Source organism: Scyliorhinus canicula, chromosome 31, assembly GCF_902713615.1.
Source record: "Scyliorhinus canicula chromosome 31, sScyCan1.1, whole genome shotgun sequence".
NCBI lineage: Eukaryota > Metazoa > Chordata > Chondrichthyes > Carcharhiniformes > Scyliorhinidae > Scyliorhinus > Scyliorhinus canicula.
Window position 1 is genome coordinate 198,812 of NC_052176.1, and position 11,034 is coordinate 209,845.

The 11,034-nt window shown below is 50.9% G+C and overlaps 1 protein-coding gene across 1 annotated transcript; it reads right to left on the bottom strand.

Annotated features, from left to right (window-relative positions):
• Positions 1-2,127: 2,127 nt before the first annotated feature.
• On the bottom strand, positions 2,128-9,381 carry LOC119958929 (actin, alpha cardiac muscle 1-like). Its single transcript, XM_038787450.1, has 7 exons — positions 9,273-9,381; positions 7,411-7,551; positions 5,842-6,166; positions 4,860-5,021; positions 4,572-4,763; positions 3,728-3,909; positions 2,128-2,651 (listed from the first exon to the last, which is right to left on the bottom strand). Exons 2-7 carry the CDS (start codon positions 7,537-7,539, stop codon positions 2,508-2,510), a joined length of 1,134 nt encoding a protein of 377 aa, XP_038643378.1. The 5' UTR covers positions 7,540-7,551; positions 9,273-9,381; the 3' UTR covers positions 2,128-2,507.
• Positions 9,382-11,034: the final 1,653 nt, after the last annotated feature.

The window sequence follows — 11,034 nt, forward strand, 5'->3', positions numbered from 1 at the left end:
TGAGGGTGAGTCTGAGTGAGGGGGACTGGGTGAGGGTGAGTCTGAGTGAGGGGGGACTGGGTGAGGGTGAGTCTGAGTGAGGGGGACTGGGTGAGGGTGAGTCTGAGTGAGGGGGGACTGGGTGAGGGTGAGTCTGAGTGAGGGGGGACTGGGTGAGGATGAGTCTGAGTGAGGGGGACTGAGTGAGGGTGAGTCTGAGTGAGGGGGACTGAGTGAGGGGGACTGGGTGAGGGTGAGTCTGAGTGAGGGGGACTGAGTGAGGGGGACTGGGTGAGGGTGAGTCTGAGTGAGGGGGGACTGGGTGAGGGTGAGTCTGAGTGAGGGGGACTGAGTGAGGGTGAGTCTGAGTGAGGGGGACTGAGTGAGGGTGAGTCTGAGTGAGGGGGACTGGGTGAGGGTGAGTCTGAGTGAGGGGGACTGAGTGAGGGTGAGTCTGAGTGAGGGGGACTGAGTGAGGGTGAGTCTGAGTGAGGGGGACTGAGTGAGGGTGAGTCTGAGTGAGGGGGACTGAGTGAGGGGGACTGGGTGAGGGTGAGTCTGAGTGAGGGGGGACTGGGTGAGGGTGAGTCTGAGTGAGGGGGGACTGAGTGAGAGTGAGTCTGAGTGAGGGGGACTGGGTGAGGGTGAGTCTGAGTGAGGGGGACTGGGTGTGGGTGAGTCTGAGTGAGGGGGACTGGGTGAGGGTGAGTCTGAGTGAGGGGGGACTGGGTGAGAGTGAGTCTGAGTGAGGGGGGACTGGGTGAGAGTGAGTCTGAGTGAGGGGGACTGAGTGAGGGGGACTGGGTGAGGGTGAGTCTGAGTGAGGGGGACTGGGTGAGGGTGAGTCTGAGTGAGGGGGACTGGGTGAGGGTGAGTCTGAGTGAGGAGGGACTGGGTGAGAGTGAGTCTGAGTGAGGGGGGACTGGGTGAGGGGGACTGGGTGTGGGTGAGTCTGAGTGAGGGGGACTGGGTGAGGGTGAGTCTGAGTGAGGGGGGACTGGGTGAGGGTGAGTCTGAGTGAGGGGGACTGGGTGAGGGTGAGTCTGAGTGAGGAGGGACTGGGTGAGAGTGAGTCTGAGTGAGGGGGGACTGGGTGAGGGTGAGTCTGAGTGAGGGGGACTGGGTGTGGGTGAGTCTGAGTGAGGGGGACTGGGTGAGAGTGAGTCTGAGTGAGGGGGGACTGGGTGAGGATGAGCTGTGGAGAGAGTGCAAAGAAGTTTCATCAGGATGTTGTCTGGTTTCGAGAGTGTTGGATATGAGGAGAGGTTTAAGGGAAATGTGCGGGGTAAGATTTTCACGCCGAGGGTGGTGGGTGCCTGGAACGCGCTGCTAGGGGATGTGGTGGAAGCAGCACATTAGCAACATTTCAGAGGCATCTGGATGGGTCCATGAATAAGGAGGAAATAGAGGGATACGGACTGAGGAAGGGCAGAATGTTTTATTTTTAGTTCGAGCATCATGATCAGCACGGGCTTGGAGAGCCGAAGGGCTGTATTCCTGTTCTGTACTTTTCTTTGTTATTTGTTCTAACGGAGATAGGGTGGGGGAATGGGCCTTGGTGCTGAACATTTCCAATAATCAACGAACATCCCCACTTCTGACCTTATGATGGAAGGGAGGCCATTGATGAAGCAGCTGAAGATGGTTTGGGCCGAGGACACTACCCTGAGGAACTCCTGCAGTGATGTCCTGGAGATGAGATGATTGACCTCCAACCACCACAACCATCTCCCTTTGTGCCGGGTATGACTCCAACCAGCGGAGCGTTTTCCTCCTGATTCCCATTGACTCCAGTTTAGCTAGTGCTCCTTGATGCCACACTCAGTCAAATGGTGCCTTGATGTCAAGGGCAGTCACTCTCACCTCACTTTTGAAGTTCAGCTCTTTCATTCATGGAGCAGTGCTCCGAAAGCTAGTGATTTGAAACAAACCTGTTGGACTTTAACCTGGTGTTGTAAGGATTCTTACTGAACATTATCCAAGGTTGTGAATGTGGGTCTGGAAACTATCCTGCACTCAATCAGCCTCTCAACTTGAACTCCAGAAATCAAAGTACAACGCTTGACCCACTAACCCATCCAGTCAGTTTGTCAACTAACATTTGGGCATGGGGGAGAAAAAAACAACCAACAATCAGAGGATCATCTGTTTTTTTATTCACGAGAACACATGTTCATAAATAACAAAACAGGGACTTGAACAAGACAATAAAAGGGACAGACATTTACAGAGGAGTGTTAAGATATTGTTTAGGGCAGTGCTTCGTTCTGTTGATTGTCGATTAAGATTCGTAAACAATGAACACTGACAGACTGGGGCACATCACAGTCCAGGGTAGACTTGACGAGGAGCAGTCTGACCCTCTTCTCAAAGTGTTTCGGTTGGAAGCCAGGTCTCGGTGGAACACTGTCGAGTGCACTGTAGACTAGAGCGTTAAGCACACTAAAAACCTCCAGAGGACAAGCGACTGATTGCCTTTGTCCAAAAACTCACTGCCTTTCATTGCTGGGTGGTGGGGCTGAGATCGTTTAGAAGCATTTCCTGTGTACAATAGAGGGACCCGCCTCATCATATTCCTGTTTGCTAATCCACATCTGCTGGAAGGTGGACAGTGAAGCTAAGATGGAGCCTCCAATCCAGACGGAGTATTTACGCTCAGGTGGGGCAATAATCTACAGAGATAAAAAGTGAGAAACAATCATTTCAGAACTTGGCTCTGTCAAAATAGGCGATTCGAGAACAAACCATCTAATTATTTGTACATTTAACATTTATAATGCAGATTCGTGGCTTTAAGGGGGCTGTTACTCCAGCTCCTAACATACTTCCCTCAGTCTACAATATTTTGACAATTATGGTGTGGTCGCCATCTCTATAGCCATGTCCCAAGAACAGGAACTGAGATGGACAAGATATTAACGTTGCAAAGAGTGCATTTCAGACTCAATAATCTCCTTCAGACCACAGCACAGCTGCTGGTCGCGCTACTCTGTCATCAACTCTGTCCTCAGCTGGGCGGCATGTGGCACAGTGGTTAGCACTGGGACAGCGGCGCTGACGACCCGGGCTCGAAACCCGGCCCTGGGTCACTGTCCGTGTGGAGTTAGCATGTTCTCCCCGTGTTTGTGTGAGTTTCACCCCCACAACCCAAAGATGTGCAGGGCAGGTGGATTGGCCACGCTAAATTGCCCCTTAATTGGAGAAAAAATATTTGGGTACCCTGAATTTGTTTTAAAAACCCTCTGTCCTCAATAAAGGGCAGCACGGTAACACAATGGTTAGCACTGTTGTGTCACAGCTCCAGGGTCCCAGGTTTGATTCCCGGCTTGGGTCACTGTCTGTGCGGAGTCTGCACGTTCTCCCTGTGTCTGCGTGGGTTTCCTCCGGGTGCTCCGGTTTCCTCCCACAGTCCAAAGACGTGCAGGTTAGGTGGATTGGCCGTGATCAATTGCCCTTAGTGACCAAAACGGTTAGGAGGGGTTATTGGGTTACAGGGATAGTGTGGAAGTGAGGGCTTAAGTGGGTCGGTGCAGACTTGATGGGCCGAATGGCCTCCTTCTGCACTCTATGTTCTATGTTCTGAGTAATATTGAGTGATTGCCTTTCCAGGGAAGGGAGTAGAATGGTTTGCTTTCTTAGACAGAGGAGCGTTGACGATAGAGCAGGTTCGTTGCTTGGTAACTTCCTATTGAGGGTTCTTGTTGGGGGGGGGAGGTGGCTGGAGTATTAATAATCAATGGGTACCCACCTTAATCTTCATAGTGCTGGGGGCTAGGGCAGTGATTTCCTTCTGCATGCGGTCAGCAATACCGGGGTACATGGTGGTACCACCAGATAGGACATTGTTGGCGTACAGATCCTTACGAATGTCAATATCACACTTCATGATGCTGTTGTAGGTGGTCTCATGAATGCCAGCAGATTCCATACCTGGTATAATCAGACAGAGAAGAGGAGATAAGAGTGAGAAACAGTCTGATGTTGATGTCCTATCATCTCAGCAGAGAGCAATGAAATAGACCGGGGGACAAATTACTTTTTACTCCTCCCTACCTCCAATGCTAGTTGTTCGAGTGCTTGAAGAGACTAAATATTTCTGGGTCAGCTATTAGAAGCAATGATTACTGACAGGAACCAAATCAGACCCTGATTCTAAAAACTGCAAATCCAACAATCACCCTGGAAGTTGATGCGTTTTTCAGTTCATTTGACATTTCGGATTCCTGACCAAAATTGAACTGATTAAGTTGGATTTTTCCCACGAAAGCAGGTCTGATGGCTTCTGTACGCCATGGTATAGACCACGGTTCTGTTGCTTTAGTCTCCCATAGTTAGCTGGTGGTGGGGGCACCGCCACTGGGCTCCAGAGGAAAGGAAATAGAAATAATTTAGCCGATGGTCCTGCTCCTGGTCGCTTTCCACCAGCTTTCTATGGGTGATCAATGATCAGGTCCAGGTGATATCCCCATGGTCAAATAGCCTGACTTAGGCAGAGTTTTGGTTGGCCCACACTCAATACGTCATTCGGACAGACATCAGAGAAGCAATGTAAGGTCTAGCTCACGGCGCAGCCCACTGGATAGAGTTCTTACCAATGAAGGATGGCTGGAAGAGGGTCTCTGGGCACCTGAAACGCTCGTTGCCAATGGTGATGACCTGGCCATCGGGGAGTTCATAACTTTTCTCCAGAGATGAAGATGATGCAGCTGTTGCCATCTCATTCTCAAAGTCCAGAGCCACGTAGCAAAGTTTTTCCTTGATGTCACGGACAATTTCACGTTCAGCTGAATCGAGCAAAATCAAGATGGTTAACACAAAGTGAAAGGACCATTCCAACCCCAAAACAAAGTCTACCCTGAGGATTCAGTATTGTCACTCACCAGTGGTGACAAATGAATAACCACGCTCTGTGAGAATCTTCATCAGGTAGTCAGTCAGGTCGCGACCAGCCAGATCCAGGCGCATGATGGCGTGAGGGAGAGCATAACCTTCATAGATGGGGACGTTATGGGTCACACCATCACCAGAGTCCAGAACAATACCTTTAGCACAAGATACAGAAAGTAAAAATGTCAGACAGATCAGAGGATAATAATAATAATGATCTTTATTAGTGTCACAAGTAGGCTGACATTAACACTTCAATGAAGTTACTGTGAAAAGCCCCTAGTCGCCACATTCCGGCGCCTGTTCGGGTACACAGAGGGAGAATTCAGAATGTCCAATTCACCCAACAAGCACGTCTTTCGGGACTTGTGGGAGGAAGCCGGAGCCCCCGGAGGAAACCCACGCAGACACGGGGAGAACGTGCAGACTCCACACAGACAGTGACCCAAGTCAGGAATCGAACCTGGGACCCTGGCGCTGTGAAGCAACAGTGCTAACTACTGTGCTATCATGCTGCCCATAGTGTGATGTTTTCCTTATTGTTTTTGAGTGTGGGAAAGGATAAGATCGTAAGTTCACGTCCCTCTCCACCTGGTAACTTGGGAAACAATGTGATGGAGATGGTATCACTGTTGCTTCTCAGTTAACACCAGGACAATCAAGACTAATTCTCAGTGTAACTTCCTTTCCCCAGCTGGGTTACCTGACCAAGGCACAAGGCTCACTCAACCCAACTTCCAACAGGAAAGCTCCCAATTCCAGGGTAAAATGGAGAGATCTGATGAGGGCAGAACCAGGTTGACCTGTGATGAACTCCACAGTGGAACAGCCTGCTGCCACTAACCATCTAGGTTCTCATTGACCCCTGGTGAGACATGCTGCTTTTAGAGTCAGTACTGTAATATGTCCATGGCTCATGCCTACTCTTTACATTTTTCAAACTAAATGATTGGAAGTAAAAAAATCCAACTGTACCAGTTGTGCGACCGGAGGCGTACAGGGACAGCACAGCTTGGATGGCGACATACATGGCGGGTACGTTGAAGGTCTCAAACATGATTTGGGTCATCTTCTCTCGGTTAGCCTTGGGGTTGAGGGGGGCTTCAGTGAGCAGGGTGGGATGTTCCTCAGGGGCCACACGCAGCTCATTGTAGAAAGTGTGGTGCCAGATCTTCTCCATATCATCCCAGTTGGTAATGATGCCGTGTTCAATTGGGTATTTTAAAGTCAGGATACCTCTCTTGCTCTGGGCCTCATCTCCTACATAGGCGTCTTTTTGACCCATACCAACCATGACACCCTAAAACAGGCCAAGAAACACATTAGAATTAGTTCTGACAAGCTGCACAATGAGAAAACTGACCTCTGAATGTCACAGATTAGTTTGGGTAACTACAGTGACTCGTTCCTCAGCTCCCACCTTCAGTTAGAGGGGGAAGGCGAGTGCGTGCACTGGGCTGAAGTGGGGCTACCCTTTTTTTTCACCCACCTCAAGGAGAGGGGGGGGGGGGGGGTGTCTATCTGAGGAAGCAGCTGCAAATTCTTTCAGACCCTCCATGATCTGGCATAAACTGGCTGTGACTTAATGCATGTCAGTGCAGCTCCCCAAATCTTCAACCTTACATTTCCAGATAAGAAATAAGGGACCCAAAATGTGTGACCCAAAAATATCCCAGAAGAAAAAAAATAAAGCTGGGAAAATCCTGATGTGGGAGCTGGACTGGAAATAGAGACGTGTAAGAGAGAGTGTCAGATTCCAGACACTGGCCCAACATTCTGCACATGTCACAGCAGCAACATTGCCTTGTACAGGATCATCAACCACCTCTCTATATTTAGTCACCTCGATTATCTGTCAACGATTCATAGACTCATCATACTGAAGGAGTCAAATGATTCAGCAATGACAACGCTGGCAAAAAAAAACCTATGGGGGTGTGGGTGGGGGTGGGGGGGGGGGGGGGGGGGGGGGGGAGATGAGGAAAATGTGTATTTTTGACACAGCGAGTTATTGTGATTGGGAAGGTTCTGCCTGAAGTGTAAGGTTAATGGGGGGATTGTTGGGTTACGGGTATACGGGTTACGTAGGGTGATCATTGCTCGGCACAACATCGAGGGCCGAAGGGCCTGTTCTGTGCTGTACTGTTCTATCTATCTATGAAACGCCGGCGGACGCAGATTCAACAGGAACTTTCCAAAAGGGGGGGATTGGGGAAATACTTGAAAGAGAAAATGCAATCTATGGCGGAAGAGCAGGGGAGTGGGAATTAATTATATAAACAACCAAAGAGCCACAATAGCTCTGCAACAATGATTAAATTCTTGACTTGTGCGTTGTATAATTCTGTGTGTCTCCTCAGTTTTCTGTTTCTGATCCTCACAGAACTTTAAATGTAACAAGGGAACTTGTACACCTGCCGTTTAACGCAAATGTAAATGTGCTCCATAGACGAATCATCCATCAAACTTTTGTGCGAGTGGGTGGGATATAGGGAAAAAATGAAAAAGGGGGTAGAGGGGGTAAGATGACAACTGCGAGGGTACCTGGTGCCTGGGTCGGCCCACGATGGAAGGGAAGACAGCCCTGGGAGCGTCATCACCGGCAAAGCCAGCCTTTACCAGACCGGAGCCGTTGTCACAGACCAGTGCTGTGGTTTCCTCGTCGTCACACATACTGGTGGAGTTCTGCAATTAGAGGGAGGTAGAAAATGCAGTTAAAAACATATTCCAAATCACACAGAGGTTTAATAAATAGACACGCCTTACGGAGACCCTGCCCATATTGCTGTCCTGTTCCCTCAATAGACACCCACTTTTGAGTATTGCCTTGCATGTCGGCTGGCTGGCTAAGCGGAATGTTCTGGAAAGAGTTCCACTTCCCTCTATTCCCCCTCTGCTCCCTCACCCCTCAACCTCCAAAAATTCCAAACCATTTCCAAGGAATGAGGGGCTGGTTTAGCACACTGGGCTAAATCGCTGGCTTTAAAAGCAGACCAAGGCAGGCCAGCAGCACGGTTCGATTTCCGTACCAGCCTCCCCGAACAGGCGCCGGAATGTGGCGACTAGGGGCTTTTCACAGTAACTTCATTTGAAGCCTACTCGTGACAATATGCGATTTTCATTTTCATTTCATTTTCAACTTTGTTTTGGAGTTTGCATTCAGGAGAATGAGAAAAACAGAGTGAGGATTGAAAAGAAGGAAAAGATATATCTGCAGATTGTGAAAATGGTGTGGGAAACTCAGTGTTTGAAACTGTTCCATAAAGGACACAGATCAGACAAGGGCACAGGTAGAGGGAAAGTGCAGCTAAGCCAAGGCTTCCAGGATCCCATCAGATCCAACATCCTTTGCACTCAGACATTCACTCATTCAACGGTTGGAAAAACTTACCCCAGACCCAATTCCACTTGAATTAATTCTGAATCTGCCCTTTCACCCTGCTGTCAACAGACATCGATCCTGGGAGTTACTTTGGGCTTTGGTGTGAAGGAGGAGTGAGTGGAAGGGAGAGGGGGGAGGAGGGAAGAAGGCTGAGGAAGATGGGAAGAGAGCAGTATAAAAAGGTGATGGGAGAAGGGTGAGCAGAGGGAAATTGTGGAAAGAGAACGAGAGAGAGAGAAGGGTGAGTTCAGTGGGGCGATGGATGGGAACCGAGGAACACAGCTGTCCCGGTTACTCCTTCCCATTACAAGCTTGGAGGAGACGGGAATGTTGCTGACCATTTTGATTGGCTCATTAATCAACAATAACTTTGAAAATGATTATGTACATATGTTAGCCCAACATATCTGGGTTTTCCGATCGGAAAGAGGGAGGAAGCTGCTCTGCTGGGATCAGAGGACAAAAAGGCAGTCTTACTGGGAGAGTGCGCAATCCCAATTTTCTCCCAGTTATCAGTTAAGCATTGATAGAATCCCATTTGCAGCCAACAAGGAACTTTGGCAGCAATGATCAGAGTTACTGTGCATTATAAGAGATGAATCTCGGACAAAGCCAAAACGCACCAGTGATAACGCCAGAAGCAATCACATTTTCTGATTTTTAACAATCACCATTTATCCAGAAATTGGATTAAATTGTCTGACTAGTCAAAAAACTTCAAACAAACTGCTCACTCAGTCACATTCTAAACTCTACTTCCTCCCAATGTTAAGTCTTCTTTCCACTGATATCTTTATCTGCTAAAATAATTTCTGTTTCCGATTTACTCAGAACCCCACTCTTTCTCCCCCACATTTCCTTTGGTCATTTCGCCATTATTTTTACTGTTATTTTCTGTCAGCTCATATTTCCTCTATAATGTGCCCAAACCTTCTGCCACTACTGCCCTGTCCAAGTTGGAGGTCCGTCGATCCTTTTCCCCTTGCTCGCTGTAGTATAAGAAAGAGCTAGAATTTGATCTTACCGGCTCCTAGGAGAGAGAGAGAGAGAGAGGTCTAGGTGAGGACTGGAGGTAGGGTGTCCTACTCTGTAGCACACTGGCTTTTATAGTTCACAGAGAATCCCTGATTTGCTCCACTCTCAGGTCTCCAGAAGGAATTGTCAGTCTCACACTCCATATTTGGAGAAGGGCAAAGGCTCATTTTACCGGCCCATTCAAGGTGAAATAGTATCAATGCGACCCAATGAGATAGACAGAGCCATGTTAGGGAAAGAGGGCACCAATCAGAACTAACTATGGAGAAGGAATACCTCTCCTTATACGGAAAGCCTTCTGGGAAAGCCCTGCATGTGTCTGTTGAACCATCTCCCAGCTATTATTGCAGTAACCAGATCTGTAGCTGAACCAAGCCAAAGATACGTTAATCCAGTGGCCATTGACAACCTAGGTGTCTGACAGCTTGCAAGGGAACAACTCTCATTTCAATTACTTTGCTACATTACCCTCCTAAAGGTGAAAATGGGAGAGGAGGCGGAGGATGGAAGAGGTGGTGCCGGTAGTTGGGAAAGGATATCAGGAAAGGAGGTAGAGAAGACAGGTGGGGGAGGGAAAGGCTGACAGGAGAGGAGATAAGGCAATGGGGGGGGGGGGGGGGGGGGCAGGAGAGGGTTTGAGAGAGAAGGTTGTGGAGATGGGGGGGGGGGGGGGGTGGAGAAAGGAAGGTGAGAAGGTGAGGGAGGTAGGGGGAAAAGGTAAGGGATGTGGGGAGGGGCTGAAGGTGGCGTGGGGAGGGGATTCAGGAAGTGGGGGAAGGGGAGAAGTTGAGGGAGGGGGAGGGAGAAGGCGAGGGTGGGGAAGGGAGAAGGTGAGGGCCGGGAGGGAGAGGGTGGGGGAGGGGGAAGGTGGGGGTGAGGAGGGAGAAGGTGAGGGTCGGGGAGGGGGAAGGTGAGGGCCGGGAGGGAGAAGGTGAGGGCCGGGAGGGAGAAGGTGAGGGTGGGGGAGGAGAAGGTGAGGGTGGGGGAGGGGAAGGTGAGAGTGGGGGAGGGGAAGGTGAGGGTGGGGGAGGGGAAGGTGAGGGTGGGGGAGGGGAAGGTGAGGATGGGGAGGGGAGAAGGTGAGGGTGGGGGAGGGGAAGGTGAGGGTGGGGGAGGAGAAGATGAGGGTGGGGGAGGGAGAAGGTCAGGGTGGGGGAGGGTAAGGTGAGGTGGGGGAGGGGAAGGTGGGGGTGGGGGAGGGGAAGGTGAGGGTGGGGGAGGGGAAGGTGAGGATGGGGAGGGGAGAAGGTGAGGGTGGGGGAGGGGAAGGTGAGGGTGGTGGAGGGAGAAGGTGAGGGTGGGGGAGGGGGAAGGTGAGGATGGGGGAGGGGAAAGGTGAGGTGGGGAGGGGATGGTGAGGGTGGGGGAGGGGAGAAGGTGAGGGTGGGGAAGGGGAGCAGGTGAGGGTGGAGGAGGGGAAGGTGAGGGTGGGGGATGGGAAGGTGAGGGCGGGGAGGGGGAAGGTGAGGGTGGGGAAGGGGAGCAGGTGAGGGTGGGGTAGGGGATGGTGAGGGTGGGGGATGGGAAGGTGAGGGCGGGGAGGGGGAAGGTGAGGGTGGGGGAGGGAGAAGGTGAGGGTGGGGGAGGGGAAGGTGAGGGTGGGGGAGGGGAAGGTGAGGGTGGGGGAGGGGAAGGTGAGGATGGGCAGGGGGAAGGTGAGGGTGGGGTAGGGGAGAAGGTGAGGTGGGGAGGGGAGCAGGTAAGGGTGGAGGAGGGGAAGGTGAGGGTGGGGAAGGGGAAGGTGAGGGTGG